General features: G+C 44.7%; 1 protein-coding gene across 4 annotated transcripts; it reads right to left on the bottom strand.

The window, feature by feature from the left end:
* CUNH6orf203 (chromosome unknown C6orf203 homolog) lies at nucleotides 1-17,596 on the bottom strand. 4 transcript variants are annotated; one of them, XM_029554643.1, is made up of 6 exons: nucleotides 17,510-17,582; nucleotides 16,188-16,240; nucleotides 12,135-12,206; nucleotides 9,332-9,813; nucleotides 5,971-6,043; nucleotides 1-494 (listed from the first exon to the last, which is right to left on the bottom strand). In XM_029554643.1, the coding sequence occupies exons 4-6, from the start codon at nucleotides 9,799-9,801 to the stop codon at nucleotides 315-317; spliced, it is 723 nt and encodes a 240-aa protein (XP_029410503.1). In that variant the 5' UTR covers nucleotides 9,802-9,813; nucleotides 12,135-12,206; nucleotides 16,188-16,240; nucleotides 17,510-17,582; the 3' UTR covers nucleotides 1-314. The 4 variants fall into 4 exon arrangements, with proteins under 4 accessions (XP_029410503.1, XP_008848529.1, XP_008848530.1 ...); XM_008850307.3 differs by lacking the exon at nucleotides 12,135-12,206 and adding an exon at nucleotides 11,571-11,715; XM_008850308.3 differs by lacking the exon at nucleotides 12,135-12,206 and having other exon boundaries at nucleotides 17,510-17,590.
* Nucleotides 17,597-18,275: the final 679 nt, after the last annotated feature.

The raw sequence follows: 18,275 nt of genomic DNA, 5'->3' as shown, positions 1-18,275 counted from the left end.
TTAGAAACAACAGTTAATTTTATGACTCCCGAGGTAGTTAATGTGGGAAATGGCATGCAAGTCATACGGCTGTCTCTGGCAGGAAATACCCCATACTCCAGCACCTGTGTGGACAGAGGAGCTCTCAGGCTGACAGGTCCAAAGGAGTACAAGCTCTACCCAGGAGGGAAACTCATGGAACCCAGTTTCCAAGAAATGTTCCAATGAGTTCACAAATGATGAGAGAACCTTATTTTAGTAAAAATGTCCTCTTTTTATGTTGGCCCCTCCCCCCACAACTAGAAAGCAGCTTGGTGGATAAAAAGCAATCTCTTTTATTTAGACGTACTCTTCTTAGGCAACTTTAAGCTTTTCCATCTTCGTAACACCACCCGGTGTTTATCACTTTCGGTCTTCTCTTCACAGACTTTTTTTAGAAGAATCCGCATCACTGTCTCTGTTCCCGTCTCTTTGTTCTCACCAATGAGAAGATCTAAAGTATCTCCTACTTTTACCTGAAAATATAAAGGAAAATGGAAGTTTACTACATTTTGGGAAACACATCCCTGCTTTGAGTTTTAACTTGGTGAGCGTCATAAAGGAGGAGCAAGTACCAGCCTAGTACCGTGTCATGTGAAGGGCATGTAGGGAAGGAGCCTCAAGCACAGGGGCTCAACACAAGCCAGTGCCCATCATTCAGACACAGACAACTGGCCTATGCCTGATCTGTGTTCGGGCAACTCAATTACATAACAAGGTGATTGAAGGAAGCATCTGAACAAACTCATTTGTTTAGCGAAGACTGGCAAAACACAAAATGGTGGGGCACAGCCTTAGCAAGTATGTGCAAAGTACGAGAGGCAATGGAAGATAACTCAAACTGATTTGTTTTTGTTGTTTTGGTTTGTGTTTTTGAGACAGGGTTTCCCTACAGCCCCAGCTGGTCTGGGACTCACTATGTAGACCAGTGATCTCACAAAGATCTGCCTGCCTCTGCTTCCCAAGTGCTAGGATTAAAGGTGTGAGCCACTATACCAGGTTTATTACTTGCACTGATTTTAATGCAGATGACCTACATAAAATAGGAATGGGAAGCCGGGCGTGGCAGTGCACACCTTTAATCCCAGCACTCAGGAGGTGGAGGCAGGCGATCTCTGTGAGTTCAAGGCCAGCCTGGTCTACACAGTGAGTTCCAGGACAGCTGGGGCTACAGGGAGACCCTGTCTCAAAAAGACCAAAAAAAAAAAAAAAAAAGGATGGGGCAGCTAGCCTCAACCAACAAAGGCATAATGCACAGAAAAGTGGAGGATTGGGCTAAAAGGGCTGAGGTCAAATTAGCCTTATCAGAAGGAAGTTGTGGCTAGATCTTGTCAACTCACCCTGGGGCAGCCATGCCAGGTCCAAGGTCCAACCAACATTGAGGACTCAGGTCTATGTTAAGGGTACAGGGAGCACATAGCAAATAACTGGTCCAAGCAGTTCAGGACTTTAGGGGATCTTGCCAGGGACTCAAGAGAGGCTAAACCAATCCTGCTGTCACATGCTGCTGCTTCTACTAAAACATAAGGTAGGAGTGGGGCTCAGAGGTTAAGAGCAGATGCTGCTCTTCCAGAGAACCCAAGTTCTGTTCCCAGCTCACAAACACCTACAACTTCAGCTCTAGGGGGATCTCATGTCTCTGACCTAAGGGCACTTGCTTCCATGTGGGCACAGACACACATGCATACATATAACTGGAAATAATAAAAATAAATCTAAAATGGGCAGGATTGACAGGACTCTGCCTCTCAATTGCTTCTAATAGTAGAGGGAGGTGGAATAGAGCAGCTCATGTGTGGGCTGTTCAAAAGCCTACTGCAGGGCTTCAGCTTAAGATACATGATGGCAAATGCTGGCTTTTACCTGACTGCCATTATGTTCTCTGAATGTTCTCCAAAGCAGATATAACTTCAGAATGTCAAAATATTTTTCTTGAAAAAGGTCTTAACTATGTAACCCAGGTTGACCTCAAACATGTAATCCTCCTGCCTCAGTCTCCCAAGTGCTAGGATTACAATGGTGTGCCACCATACCCAGATTTGTCAAAACGTTTGCACCTCATCAGGGCAAGCCTTTATTTGTCCTACCATTCACTCAAGACTTTGGAAGCCCAATGTTCAGTTTATAATGTGATGCACACAGGGGAACCACAACACTACACTCCCAGGAAGCCCAAGGTAACTGGATGTAAAACTCACACCAATAACTTCCTTCTCTCTGGGCTGAGAAACAAGGCTTATACCATATCTAGGCATCAAGACTGATTCCTTCTATAGGTATGAAGAATATGTCTACCTAGGTATTATCTGGGAACCCTGTCTTCCTATGGTTCTACTGGGTTCCATCCAAAAACTGACCAAATCAATCGGTGTAGTCATCTGTAAAATCTTTGTATAGAAACACAGGGCTTTTGAGCATGGTGTTGCATACCTTAATCTAGCACTCAGAGGACTAAGGGTGAATATATGGAAGCAAGCCTGGACTACCTAGTGAGATCTTGTCTCAAACCCCCACCCCCCAAAAAAACCTCTCCTCTCCTCAAACATGGGGGAGGGGGAGGGGGAGGTGTTTAGAAACTGCCTGCTCTCTCTTTTTTGGCATATTTTATTTCATTAAAATCACTTTTTTTTTTTAAGCAACGTGTGATGGCACTATACCAGGTTTACTACTTGCACTGTTTTTAATGCAGATGACCTACATAAAATAGGGATGGGAAGCTGGGCGTGGCAGTGCACACCTTTAATCCCAGCACTCAGGAGGGAGAGGCAGGCAAATCTCTGTGAGTTTGAGTCCATCGATATAGAGTTCCAGGCAAGCCAGAGTTAGATGATGAGACCCTGTCTCAAAAAATACATATTCGTCTTTTTATAGTCAGGGTCTCCCTCTAGCCCCAGCTAGCCTGGAACTCACTTTGTAGACCAGGCTGTCCTTGAATTCAGAGATCCTCCTGCCTCTGCTTCCCGAGTGCTGGGATTAAAGGCGTGCACCACCACACCCAGCTCATTAAAAAAAAATCACTAAACATCACTAAATGTTATATGAAATATATATATATATACATTTCATATAACATTTAGTTCTTTCCAGGGAGGGATGGGTGTATGTGACCATGTGTATAGATCAGAGAACAAGTTTGTGAAGTCAGTTTGTTCCTTCACCATGTGGGCCCCAGGGATCAAACTCAGGTTTGTCAGGCTTAGCAGCAAGCGCCCTTACCCATGAGCCATCTCATTAGTCCAAAATTTACTTAAAAAAAATTTCTTTGAAGCTGGGCATGGTAGCACACACCTTTAATCCCAGTACTCAGGAGGCAGAGGAGATCCATATAGTGAGTTCCAGGTCAGCTGGGGCTACAGAGAGACCCTGTTTCAAAAAAGACCAAAAAAAAAAAAAAAAAAAAACTATATTTATTTGGTGAGAGCGATACTTGTACCTTTATGTGCTCATGGAGGTCAGAGGACAACTTGTGGGTGTCGGTCCTCTCCCTCACGTGGGTCTCGGGACTGAATTCAGGTTGTCAGTCTTGGCAGCAAGCGATTTACCCTGTGAACCATCTCTTTAGTCCTAAAATTCACTTTTAAGTCAGATGTGATTGCTCATGCTTATAACCTTAGTATTTCGGAGGCTGAGGCAGCAGGATCACTGCAAGTTCGAGGCCAGCTGGGTTATATAGTAAGTTTCAGGCCAAGCAGGCCTACACACACAATGAGACTATGAACAAAAAAGAAAAAGAAAAAAAAACCAAACAAACAAACCATGAAAATATAGGGGGAACTAATTGGGAAGACGATCAGGGAGAGTGAGAAAAGGATGAGAGAGGATAATGAAGGGTTGGATATAATAAAAATAAATGCATGTAAGCCATGGAGGCCACTCTTTAATCTGAGTACTCCAGAGGCAGAGGCAAGTGGATCTCTGTCAGTTCAAGGCCAGCCTGGTCAGCTGGTGCTACAGGGAGACCCTGTCTCAAAGAGACCTAAACAAAAAACCAAATATAAATGCATGTATAAAAATGAATAAACATATAAAAATATCAAAAAAAAGAATAAAAGAAAAAAAGTGACATTTGTAAAAGGCGCAGCTAGAGTGAAGGGTGAATGCTTGGGGGGTAGGCTCCTAGGTGCAAGAGAGATGTTCTCCTTTGCCCAGCCAACTCAAGGACAGGCGAGAGTTAAGGGCGACATCAATCCCTGGGCTGGGGTTCTCTCTCCTCTGTGTAACTACAGTCACTCAGCACCTGTGCATTCTGGGCCCACCTAGTTTGTCCAGTGCAGAAAAGCTTTGCTTAGTGGCAGGTTCAGGGCTGGAGCTGTAGCACAGACAAGAGCCCAGTTCTCAGGGCCTACAGCCAGGGACTGGCTCCATGGCACAGGCTAAGGAAAGCAGGCATTTTTCAGTCCCCTCGAAGGCCCTGTCCTTTAGCAGACACAAATCAAAACTGGCTGGGATTAGTGGCTGCTCCAAATATCTACATTTCAAATCTCCCCTTAGCTGCAGTTTCTATGGCTACCAGGGCTCCTAGTAACAAGGCAGCTGAGTGCTAATACTGGCCTCTGCCTTTGCTGACCCTCAGGAGAAATATGGAAAGCAGCTGAGAACAGAATACCCAAGGCAGAATGAAGTACAGCAGTTAGGCTGTAGTTAACAAAATCTCAGAGCAGGGGAAAAAACAGGCTTATGGGGTTTGTAAATGAGGCCCCAGCAGAGAGGGGGTATTCAGGGAGTAATGCAGCAAAGGGGACCCAGCTATGGAGCGAGACAGCAGCAGAGAGGGACCAAACAGGACCCATCTGGAGCACCTGCTTTTGTGCACCTCACTAAGCAGTGGTGGACAGGCCAGTCTGCACCTTGCCAGCTCAAGGCTATCAGAGACCCTCAGCCTTGACTGAGAGCTGAGCTAAGAATGGGGTAAGTTTTCCCCATCTGCCCATGAAATGATCCTAGGGGGCAAGGACTGAAGCAAGCCTCAGTGCTCACCCAGAAACACGAAGGACATGCTTCATGCCCCATATCCCAGGGCAATAGGAAGTAGCAAGATTCTTCTGCCCTAGAAGTTTTAGAAATATGAAAAAAGAAACTAAAACCACACTCCAAAATTGTGTCTAACCCTTGTTATTCCCTCAGGGCTAATGATTATGTCTCCAAGATCTCATGGATCTTAGGTTTTAAACTTTTTTTTTTTTTTTTTTTTTTTTTTTTTTTTTTTTTAAAAAAAAAAAAAAAAAAAAAAAAAAAAAGAGGACGATAAATCTTTCACTGTTCACAGAGAGCCACCTGCCTCTGCCTCCCGAGTGCTGGGATTAAAGGGGTGGAGACAGGTCTGAAGTATTCTAGGCTGGTCTAAGACAGACTGTGTAGCAGAGGATGACCTTGAGCTTCTACTCCTCTCTACCTCCTGAGTTCTAGCTTGCACCACCAGTTTATACAGGGCTGGGGAATGAAACCACGACTTCATGCACGCTAAGCGAGCACTCTACCAACTGAGCTATATCCCAAGTCCTGTTTTCAAACTTAAAAAAACAATCCTTTCCCTTTTTTGTTTTGAGACGGGGTCTCCCTGTAGGCCTAGCTGGCCTGGAACTCACTATGTAGACCAGGCTGGCCTTGAACTCACAGAGATCTGCCTGCCTCTGCCTCCTGAGTGCTGGGATTAAAGGTGTGCGCCACCACTTACAGCCACCACTCCCAAGCCCTTTGGAGGCCAGAGGAGGGTATCAGATCACCTGCCTGGTCTACATAGAGAGATCCAGGACAGCTGGGGCTATAGGGAGACCCTGTCTCAAAAAGACCAAAAATAAAAAAATTAAAATAAATAAATAAATAAAGGAACCTCAGAGAAGGAGCCATCATCCTCCCTGAGTAGGGAGCCCAGGGAGAAATTTGGAGCAGCACTGAGTGCTGGCAGAGCAACAGAGAGAACCCTGTGACTGTCACTGGAGGTTTAAGTCTCACCGTTCTGCTTTTCTTCCATAACTTTTCCCCATTCAGTCTGAGTTCACCTTTGTAGAACGCATCTTCTACTTTGCTGTTAAAAACAAACAAAAAAGACTTAAAATGCCAAAAAGCATTCAATAATTATACAGGTTTGAGAAAACTCCTGCTGTTAATATATATTCTGACAGTGACTCCCCAATGAAATCTCCATTTTGAGTACTGAAAGTTGGCATTGTCCATATACATCTAAAACAGGTGACTCAAGGGCATTTCCAATTAGATGCTCAAATGCTGCAAGGATCTGCCAGTACTGTTGGGTGGATAATTGGATGGGGCTTTATGGGTGGTTTTGGTAGGGATGCTAAGTGCCATTCACCTACTGCAGCAACTGCATGGCAGTCACACAATAAGGACAACAGTCAGAATGAGTAGGCACTTCCTTCCCCTCAGATACCTGCTCTGCACTGTGAGAAAAACCAGGCACCACACATATGGCCAGGCCATTAAGAAACTGCCAGTCTGCACTGAAGTTGGAGCAATTCCAGTATGACAGCTCTTCATCTCTCTGAATTTAAAACACTGGGTGACCAAGCCAGTGGAAGATGGAGACAAAAACCAGTATCCTTTCCTTTAATGATCTGACTCCAGATGACTGACATTTGAGGCTCAGCTTAACAGAAGTAACAGCTACTACTCTGGGAGAGTAGACCCTGGAGGAACCTGCCAGATAATAACCAGCAATCAGGATGCCCAAAGCCAGGTCCTATGGGCTCTACGTCATCTCTATGAGTCTTTTCAGTTCCACAGATTAAAAAATTAAAATGTGCAATTTAAACTATGCCATAAAGATACACATTACAGACTGGGCATGGTGGCACATGCCTTTAATCCCAGTATTTGGGAGGCAGGGGTGGGCGGATCTTTGTGAGATTGAGGCCAGCCTGGTCTACAGAGTAAGTTCCAGGCAGGCCTTGTCTTTAAAAAAAAAAAAAAAAACCAAAAAACAAAAAACATTTCATAAGGAAATCTTTCTGAATTTACTATTATCACAGTTCTTACCTTGCACACACAATCAATGATGCTAAAAGAATAAATGAACACTGAGAGTCACTATTAGAATTCATCAGCAGAGAGAGAATGAATGTATTAAGAGAATTGCAAGTTATACTCGATATATTTGTTACACATGAACATAGTATTTTCTTTATAATAGCTAAAATACACTGAGTACCTGCTACATGCCAGGCAGTTACAAGTTCCTTACATCCTTATTAGATCTAGCAACTAGCTGGACCTGGTGGCTCATGCCTGCAATCCCAGCATGTGGCAAAGCTGAAGCACAAGGACTTCTATGAATTTGAGGCACCAAGGACTAAATAATGAGTTCCAGGTCAACTTGGTCTGTAGTGTGATAATGGGGGTTAAAAAGCTGAAAAACAGGCTGGAAAGATGGGTCACTGAGTAAAGGAGATTGCTGCACAAGCTGGAACTCACATAAAAGTAGAAGGAAAAAGGTGACTCCACAAAGTTGTCCCGACTTCCACATGTGCAGTGACATGCACACCCCACCCCATTCATATACATACACAAATGCATTTTTTGGTGGGGGAACACGGTTTCACTATGTAGTCCTGTCTGGCCTTGAACTCACAGGGATCCACCTGCCTCTGTCTCCTAAGACCTGGGCTCAAAGGCATATATCAACATATCTGGCCACAAATTTTTTAAAAGCTGACCCTCCCCCCCAAGAAAAAGCCCCTAAAACCCTGGGCAGTGAGATGCCAGCCTGGGTTAGGTAGTGAGTGAGCTCTAGGTCAGCACAAATTACATATTGAGATGCTGTCTCAAAGGAAAGAAAATCCTAGCCATTATCTTCTAGCGTAGCTTCTACGAGTCCTATTTTACAGAGGAGGAAAGAGTATTTAAGAAACTTGTTTAAGGTCGCACACAGAATCCTAGTAGTCTGCCCAAGAGTCCACCTTTTTTTTTGGAGACAGTCTCAATATTAGCCTATGGTCGCTTTTGACTTGAGAGCCTCCTGACTCAGTCTTCCATGTGCTGGGATTAGAGGCATGAACCAGCACTCCAACTCAAGAGCCTGCATTCTTTTGTGTGTGTGTGTGTGAGTGCAGATATGTGCGTGCCACAGCGAAGCACTGGGGGTGAGAGGACAACACGTAGGAGTTGGTTCTTTCCTCTTACCTTGTGGGAATGGGGATCAAACTCAGGGTATCAGGTTTATCTACAACTGCCTTTACTCACTGAACCATCTTGTTGACCCCAAAATTGTTTTCTTTCTTTAAAAAACAATTTGGGGGGTGGTGGCTGGAGAGATGGCTCAATGGTTAAGAGCACTGGCCGCTCTTGCATAGGACCTGGGTTCAATTCCCAGCACTCACATGCAACCGTCCATAACTCCAATTCTAGGGGAATCCACTGCCCTCTTCTGACCTCTGCAGGCACTGCACAACACAGGTGCACTCTCATACATGCAGGCAGTATACTCAGACACATAAAATAAAAAATACTAATTTGGCCAGGCGTGGTGGCGCATGCCTTTAAATCCCAGCACCCAGGAGGCAGAGGCAGGCTGATCTCTGTGAGTTCCAGGCCAGCCTGGTCTCCATAGCAAATCCAGGCCAGCTAGGGCTACAGGGAGACCATGTCTCAAAAAAAAAAAAAAAAAACCCCAAAACTAATTTTTTGTTATTTACTTAGTATGTGAGTATGGGTACATGCATGCCATAGCACAGGTATGGAGGTCTGTGGACAACTTGCAGGAGTCAGTTCTCACTACTATGTGGGTCCTAGGAATTAACCCAGGTCATTAGGCTTGGCAACAAGCACCCTTATCTGTTAAGCCATCTTGCTGGCGCCAGAACCTACACTGCTAGCTGCTGCCTTCTTTTCTCCTATTGGTTCTGGGTCTACCTTCTCATAGTCTGGCATATCCCCATGATTTCTATGCTTGCTATCTAACTGTAATACAGTAATTGCTTTCTTCTTAAGAAGCTGTTATTGGGGGTAGAAGTGTGGCTCAGTGGTAGAGCACTTGCCTACCATGTGCAAGGCTCTGGATTTGATTCCTGACATCAGGAAGAAAGGAAAAAGAAGAGAAGTCTGTTATTAAATCGAAGGCTCATGGTACACTCAATTGTGTCTTAAAATGAAGGAAATGGGGCACACAAAATTTGAAGGCAGTAACCTGACTTTATTGGGAATCAAGATTCCTCATCTGTAAAATGAGATAATGGAAACAGGTTACCTACAGAGTCCTTTTATACCTGTGGTTATTATTCCCTATAACACAATCTAAGTAACTCGTAATGGTACGGAGAACCAACAGGTACATTTAAAATAAAGCCCACATCATACTCACTTTCTCCCAATATCAAGGCCTGTCTTCAGGACAACATCATACCGAAAAGACTGCACGACCTTCTCCAGATCTTTGTAGTCCTTGACCACACCAGGCTTATCCTCAAGCTCCTCCTCCTGCTCATGCCTCTCCGTGTTTTGGCTTTCCTCATCAGAGTCCTCCTCATCTGCTACTTTTTGCAGAGTCTTCTTAGTGGATTTTTTAGAGCTTATATTGCTTTTGAGTCGTACAGAAAATGGAAAAATACATTCTGGAGATACTAAAAGCCCTGGAAGTCTCAGAGAGAAAATATCATGGAAAAATGTTTTGTAATTTGATGCATTTAACTTGGTACTAGAAAAATATAAGTATCGATTCCAGGAAGCATAGAGTTTGTGTGAAGATGTCCCTTGAAGCACACCCCAGAGTCCAATCCAGGCATCTGGCTTTCTTATAGCACCAGTGAGTAGCCTGACACTAGTCATAGCCATAGTGCATATAACCTGAAACAGAAAAAAATTCAACTTTATTTCTATTGAAATAAAGCCCAGTGCTACACCGATCTCAGAACATGAAGCCTGCACACGAGCCTCGAGCACTTTACATCTAGCGCTATATTTACATATCCCTGTGCAAGAAAGGCTATATGGGTCTGCTCAGTCCAGGCCATGCATCACAGCAGGGTGAGTCTTCCAGCTGCAATTCACATGCCTGCTCAGCTCACAGGGCTGTCTCACAGTCCAATGAGACACAAATAAATGTATGAAAATACTGATTATACTCTTCTTCCTCTCCCCAATTAGCTTTGAGTATTGACTACTATTGAAAAATATTAACAGTTCTCAATTTATTTGTTAAAGAAAAAAGAAAAATTTGGAGGATGACTTATGGGCATATACCATACCCTTATACTACTGACACTGCCAAGACCAGATGATTGTGACTTTATAAAATCTAGAGTGAGGCCTGGAGAGATTGCTCAGTGGTTAGAGCATGCTCGTACAGAGGACCCAAGTTAGGTTCCCAGAACATCAGGCAGCTCATAACTCTAGTTCCAGGGGATCCAATATCTTTGCTCTTGGAGGCACCTGCACTTACATACATACACACACACGTGTACATAATTAAAAACTAAAAAAAAAAAGTGAATCAACTATTTCAACCTCCAGCCCTGATGAATCAGAGTCAGGAATACACAACTGAAGAAATCTGCATGTTTCTTCCTTTCACAGCTCCTTCCCACTGCTTAGCAGAGCACTACTCACAGAGGAGAACGGGGTCTGAAGACGCCACAAATAGGCAGCCATTTTAGACATGCCAGACAGTAATCAAATCCTATAGTCACCATACATGCAGCAGAAACCATGTTATTATGATGGTGGCAGGCCTCCCCAGCACAAAAAAAGATGGTTTTAGAGATCATGATTTACTAATAAAAGATTTTGTGTGTGTGGGGGGGTACTGGTTTGTGTTTTTGAGACAGGGTCTCCCTGTAGCTCCAGTTGGCCTAAAACTCAGTAGTGTAGGCCAGGCTTGCCTTGATCTCCCAGAGACCCACCTGCCTCTGCCTTTCAAATGCTGGGATTAAAGGAGTTGTGCCACCACACCCAGCTTCATTGACTAACTCTTACAAGTCAGAAATTATCCTCATATTCTGAGTCTGAGACCGACTTTCCTTTGTCTCTGGGACTGATTTCTTTGATAATGACTCTCATTTTTAACTTCTTACTTTTCATCAGTTACAAGGTTGCATATCTCACACAAAACTCATAGCTACTTCTATGTATGGTTAAGACTTGGAGGTTGGAACAAGCTGACAACACAGGCTCAAGTCCTCTTCCTCCATTCCTGGAGTCCCATTCTAAACCCTAATGAAAAAAGAAACGATCAATTTCAGGGATGATGGGTTTTTATGTTTTTGTTTTCTGAGGCAGATCTGCTACTGTAGCCCAGGATGGTCTGGAACTCACTATGTGGCTCAGGCTGGCCTCCAACTCATGGATGATCCTTTTGCCTCAGTCTCAAAGTGCTAAGATTACAGGTGTGCACCCCATGCTTGGCAAGAAATTATATTTATACATATTCCAATTTAATAGAGATCTATTCAAAGAAAGAATGCTAATTTTAGAGAATCATGAAAAAGGAAAAAAATTGCATATTTCTAGGCTGGGGATGTAGCCCAGTTGTAGACTTCTTGCCAAACATCATGTGCAAGGCTGTAGTTTGATCCTTGCATTTCGGAATAAAAAGAAAATAGTACCTCTCCGGGTTCTAGATTTTGTAGTTCATGGTTCAGTACAATGAGCAAGGATAGTGGAGTGAGAGAAACTGCCACTCCAACTCAGAAGAAATCCCAAGAGGTACCCAGACCAGGGAGAGGATGACAGAGTGATGACTCCTGGAACCTGCAAGGAGAGAACCGACTCCTGCAAATTGTCCTCTGAGCTCCACAGTATATGCATGTGCTAGCATGTATACACACATACAAAATAATAAATAAATATCAAAAAAAAAAGTCATAGCTTCCCAGTCTTCACTGTTTCCTTTCAGGGCTATGCTGCTTTTTGTACCCACCACAGGCAGCATACTTACCTACACTAGAAAACCTAGCAGAAAATATGAACTTAAAATCATGTGTTAGCCGGGCGTGGTGGTGTACTCCTTTAATTCCAGCACTCAGGAGGCAGAGGCCAGCCTGGTCTACATAGTGAGTTCCAGGCCAGCTGGGGCTACTGGGAGACTCTAAAAAAAAAAAAAAAAAAAAAAAAAAAAAAAAAATCATGTCAACATAGCAAATGTTTCAAAATGTGAAGCCAAATATTACCTTTGTGCTTATTACTTACTCCCTCTGATCTGCTTCACTTTCTGGCACACAAACACTGGAAAATGCTGGAAGCTTAGATAAAATACATGAAAATCACAAAATTGAGCAAAGTTATTATCCTAGTTTTTGCTGGAGATGACCATTTGTAGATGTTAGCAGCGGATGATTAAGGCCTCAAGGGGGAAACCTGAACATCCAGAAATGGCCAGGAGAACCCTAAGTAGGGAGTGGGGTACCCAGAAAGGGTCCCTGGCCCCTCTAATTCAATGTAGTGCTAGTAAACTCTGGTGGGTTCTTACATTACATTTTGTTTGTTTGTTTTTTGGTCTTTTTGAAACGGTCTCCCTGTAGCCCCAGCTGGCCTGGAACTCACTGTGTAGACCAGGCTGGCCTTGAATTCACAGAGATCCACCTGCCTCTGCCTCCCAAGTGCTAGGACTACAGGCATGCGCCACCATGCCCGGCTTCATCTTACATTTTATTTATTTACTTTTTAATAGTTTATTATTTTTATTTTATGAGTATGCGTGTATTGCCTTCATGTAGGTGAGTGTATCCATGTTGTGCAATGCCCGCAGAGGACAGAAGAGGCTGTTGGATCCCCTGGAACTGGAGTTACAGACAGTTGTTAGCTGCCACATGGGTGCTGGGATTCGAACCCAGGTCTTCTGCAAGAGCAAGAACAGTGTTCTTAACCCCTGAGCCATCTCTCCAGCCCTACATTACATTTAAAAAAAAGACAAAAAAAAAAAAAAACGTGCCAATGGTGGTGGAAAATGAATGTATTCTCAGAACAGAAAAGAGGGAAAATTTAAAAAAAAAAAAAAAAAAAAAAAAAGCTGCCAATTGTGGTGGAATATGCATGTAATCTCAGCACTAGAAGTAGAGGCAGAAACAGGAGTTGAATGCCACCTCAGCTACCTAGCAAGTTTGAGGCCACTCTCATCTACATAGTGAGCATAGTGAGTTCTAGACCAGCTGTGGCTACAGGGAGATCCTGTCTCAAAATGACCCCCCCCCAAAAAAAACCCAAACAAAACAGAACGAATAAACAAAATGCAGGACTGGTCCTGGTGGCACATACCTGTAAACCCAGCAATGGGAGACAGAGAGGAGGACTGCTGCAAGTTTGAGTCCAGGCTGCTCATCTAGGGGGATCTATGGCTACAGAGAGACCCTGTCTCAAAAAGCCAAACAAAAGAAACTTAAAAGGGTTCTAGGGGCTGGGGGGATGGCTTGGTGGGTAAGAGAGCTTGCTTTGCAAACATGAGGACCTGAGTTTGAATCCCTAGTACCCATGTAAAAAGCTGAGCATGATTATGCATGTCTAACCTCAGCATTAAGAGGCAGACAAGTCGAATCTGAGAGAGCACTAACCACCTAGCCAGACTAGTCAAAATGACAAGCTTTCTGTTCAGTGAGAGACCCTGTCTCAAGGCAATAAGATGGAGAGCCATAGAGGAAGATACCCCACATCCTGCTCTAACATCTGCATGTGTGTGCATGGGTGCATAGCTACATACCCATGTGCATGCAACATAAACACACAAAAGTAAAAACGATTCTACTACCTGAAAAGGTTTCTCTTCCTTTGCTGTGGCCTTCTAATCTTCTCAATCACATAAGTGCCTCCTCCTCTGACCCTACACTGGTCATCCCTTTCCAGACTCTGCTGACACCAATAATATATTTTGTCTGTCTTTCTTTCATTTATTATTTATTTACTTATTATGTGTATGAGTGTATTGCCTGCATGTGTATAAGTACACCTGTTTCATGCAATGCCTGCAGAGGTCAGAAGAGGGCATCGGATTCCCTGGAATTTGAAGAGTTATGGATGGTTGTTAGCTGACGTGTGGCTGCTGGGAATTGAACCTAGCTCCTCTGAAAGAGCAGCCAGTACTCTTAACCACTAAGCCATCTCTCCAGCCACCGTTATTTTTTTCAGCTAACCTAGGATGCTTCATAGGAGCAAAGGCTGGCCTTGAACTTTTTATCCTTCTGCCTCAGCCTCCCAAGTACTGCTAAGACAGATAAAGGTTACTACACCTGGTTTTGGTGGCCCTAAATACCATCTGTATGCCAAATTATTTCCTCCCAAATTCCAGACGTGTATACTTGGGCACAGTTAGTATGAAGGACCTGAGACTGTACTCTTTGGAAAGGCCTGCTTCTAAGCTGGGTACTGGGCTTCGGCAGTGTCCCCCAGTCCCTAAACTGATAGTCACTCACTGAAACTGTACGATTTGCTTTATGTCAAACACCTACCTGGGACTCTTACACAATTTGTTGCTGGAGAAATTACATGTCTTTTTAAAAAATATTTATTATTTTTATTTTCTGTGTATTGCTTGCATGTGGGTACGTGCACCCATGTTGTACAATGCCTGTGGAGGTCAAAAGAATGTGTCAGATCCCCTGAAACTGGAGTTATGGACAGTTGTTCACCACCATGTGGGTGCTGGGAACTGAACCTGGGTCCTCTGCAAGAGTAGTCAGTGCTCTTAACCACTGAGCCATCTCTTCCGCCCTGAGAAATTACATGTCTTGTGTGCCGTGCCACTGGGAGAAGACTCTTTACTTTGTCCCCTCATTTTCCCACTTTGCTTATTTTGCTTCATATCCCCATGCTATAATAAATCACAGACATAAGTATGGCTGTATGCGGAGTCTTATGAATCTTCTTTGTGAATCAACAAATCCTGGGTGGGGGATCCCCAGCACAATGTCCAATTGCCTATGTGACATCTCTACATGGATACCTTACAGTTAGTCCAAAAACAAACTCCTGATCCCTGAGCTGTTCCACCTGCAGCCTTCCTTTTCTCAGCTAATTGCTTAAGACAGAAGCTAATGGTTGGCCTTTTTATTTACTTTTCATTTTATGTGTATGAGTGCTTTGCTTGCATTTATGCAAATGCATCCATTTGTGCAATTCCTGCATAAGCCAGGGATCCCCTGGAACTGGAGTTATGGGTAGTTGTTAGTCACCATGTGGGTGCTGGGAAAACCAAACCCAGGTCCTCTGTAAGAGCAGACAGTGCTCTTATTGCTGAGTCATCTCTCTAGCCCTGGTTTTTCTTCTTTTCAATACAGGGTCCAGCTGTCCTCCAATTCACAATCCTCCTGCCTAAGCTTCCCAAGTGCCGGAATTGTAAGTGTGCCCTCCCAGGCCCAACTTCTAGTGATTAATTTTTTTCCTTGCTTTAAGACAGAGTCTCAAGTAGCCCAGACTAGTCTCAAATTTTCTAGGCTGACGTTGAACTCCTCTGCCTTCACCTCCCAAGTGCTGGAAACAGGTGTATAAACAACATGCCTGGCTAGTTTAATTTTAATTATTATTATTGCATATGTATATGTGCATATAATTCATGAAGAATAGGGAGGCATGAGTATATGTGGAGGCCAGAGACCGTCTTCCAGGAGTCCCTTCTCCCCTTTTACCTTCTATTTATTTTTGAGGCAGGGTCTGTCTTGTTTCTGGCACACTGTGTACTCCAGGTTAGCTGAATCCAGGCAATTCTCCTGTCTCTGTTCCCATCTTGCCTTAGGCATACTGGGATTATGGATTTGTACCACCCATTTAGCTTTTTTTGTGGGATTTCCAGAGATCAACTCAATTCCACAGCCTGGACAATTTAAAATTTTATGTAGCTGATGGAGTCTAGGAAATTGAAGGTCTACTGCATCTAAAAAAAAAGACAAACCAAACCAAAAGACCTTTTTTCCCTTTCGCAGACTTCAGATGCTGACCTCTAGTGAAGTGCCTTGTGCCTTCTTGTATTATAACAAAGTGGATGAATTATGGGGAGGCATGCCAGACAGAGCTTGTTTTTGTAACAAAGCCACTTACTCTCTTGATAACCCATTAATCCATTCACAGGAAAGAACTTTCGTGACCTATTCACTTCCCAAAGGTCCAGCCTCTCAACAGTGCTGCATCCAATTTCTAACACATGAAACTTTGGAACACGTTCGCACCAAACCTGGAACCTCCTTGTTCTAGATGGGCCAAAAACACACTTGCCTAGATTATTCGCAAAGGTAACTTACCTTCTTCAAGTGAAGGTCCCCTTGGGAAGCCGAGGCAAAAAACCTTCATGAGCCTAGGAATTTGAGACAAACTAGGTAACACAGCTGAGTCCAATAACTCACAGGCTAGGTTGGCAGAACATATATCTCTATTCTTTTTAAATTGCCCAAACTGTGGAATTCAGTTGCAGCCATGGAAAGCAAACTGAGAATGGTCCCTTATGTAACTGCCCTTCAAATGAGGCCTACCCATTCTCACCTTCCATCCCACCTTCCCAATCCTTCTTAACTCACTTTTCCCCCATAGCACTTATCACATGCTGCCCTTTAATTTACCGAGTATTGTTTGTTTGCATGTATATAATATCCCTAAGAGTAGGATTTTTCACCCCATTTTTTTTCTCGGTTTTATCAGTGCAGAGAGTAGTGCCTGAAACATGGTAAACGTATGGAAGCTAGGCATGGTGGCACAGGCCTGGGAAGTGAAGGCAGCTTAGGTGTTCAACTTCATCCTCTACTACATAGTGAGTTCAAGGCCAGTCCGGGCTATGTGTCTCCCAGTCTCAAAAAAACCAAAACTGGGAGGAGTGTGGGGGTGCACACCTTTAATCCCAGCACTTGGGAGGAGAGGCAGAGGCAGACAGAGCTCTTTAAGATAAAGACCAGCCTAGTTTACATAGCAAGTTCCTGGCCAGCTGGGGCTACAGGGAGACCCTGTCTCAAAAAAACAAACACAACATGTGAAATGACAGTACGCCAAGAAGGCTGTTGCGGTTTGCACTTGAGTAAGGGGATGACTAGGGGAGGAAGCCCGTAGATGGTTTCGGTGAGATGTCTATAAAGCTGCAGAATCAGCAACCTAAGACTAGCAGATGAGCAATGCTTAGGATACAAAGGCAACGCTGTCCTTGACCTGCACGATGCTGGGAATCACTCCACGTTCCTGTCACCTCTCGGAAAGATGGGGAGCCTGGCCTAAACTCTGTGAGGTCTACTGCAGCTAAGAAACTCTTCCCTCTGCCAGCATCGGAGACTGAGGTCACGGTTCCCCGAGCCCTCCTCATGTCCAAGGTCAAAACTGGGCACACACGTCTCCGGCTCAGTGTTTGGAGCCAGCCCTAGCAGCGCAGCCCAGGGGCATACAGCCTGGGCCCGCCCGATTCCCACCATCCTGGGGCAGCCCTGGATTCGAGGGGCGTCCTGAGTCTTGCCCGACTCGAGGGACGCCGGTGACATCCGCAAACACGGCGGGGATGCGGCGGGGCAGAGCTGGGCCGGGGACGTTTCACCCCTGAAGCCGAGGGGTGGGAGCAGGGGTGTCGCGCCGGTAGGGGCGCACTCACCTGCGCTCTCCGGGCGGCAAGTCCCTCCCTCCCTGCGGCCGCGCCGACTGCAGGCCCCGTGGCCACCCTAGCTGCCCCTGCACCGCCCCTTCCGCCCGCGCCGGGTCAGCCAGAGCGGACCCCGCGGCCTCGGAGCACTGTGACGCCGCCACAGCGACCCCTACTGGACGCCACGCCGTGGAGGACCGCGCTGGCCGCAGGGGACTGGCCCGCCGGGCTGAGCCAGGTGGCGCCTCCCCGCCCACGTGTCTCGGGACAGCGTGGTATAAAAGCCAAGGCCCTTTGGAGTAGCCAAAGCTTTGGATCTCTTTGAGAGCTCTAAACCTTGCCTCCAGAAAAATGTCCACAGCATGCTAGGATTTGGAATTTAAGAGTTCAGAATAGGGCTGAGCAGTTAAGACCAGTTGCTGTTTTTGCAGAGGATTCGTGTTATGTTTTCAGCGCCCGCATAGCAGCTTAAAACTGTCTGGAACTCTAGTTCCAGGGATCCGAGATCTCCATGGCCATCAGGCACACACGTGGTACACACATATACATGCTGGCAAACACTGATACACAAAAAAATAGAATTAAATATTTTTTAAAAAGTGCAGAACATCTTTTCAAGAACAAAATAATTCAACCTGGCGTGGTTGGTTCATGCCTATAATGACAATATTTAGGTGGTAGAAGTAGGAGAATCAGTTCAAGGTCATCCTTGGGTATGTGTGAGCCAGGATGAGTTATATGAGACCTGTCTGAAAGCAAACAAATACCTCTTGCAAGG

The sequence above is a fragment of the Nannospalax galili genome, unplaced genomic scaffold (assembly GCF_000622305.1).
Source record: "Nannospalax galili isolate Female #2095 unplaced genomic scaffold, S.galili_v1.0 scaffold324, whole genome shotgun sequence".
Classification (NCBI taxonomy): domain Eukaryota; kingdom Metazoa; phylum Chordata; class Mammalia; order Rodentia; family Spalacidae; genus Nannospalax; species Nannospalax galili.
Note: the sequence above shows the minus strand (reverse complement) of the source record. Positions and strands in the feature narration are given on the sequence as shown.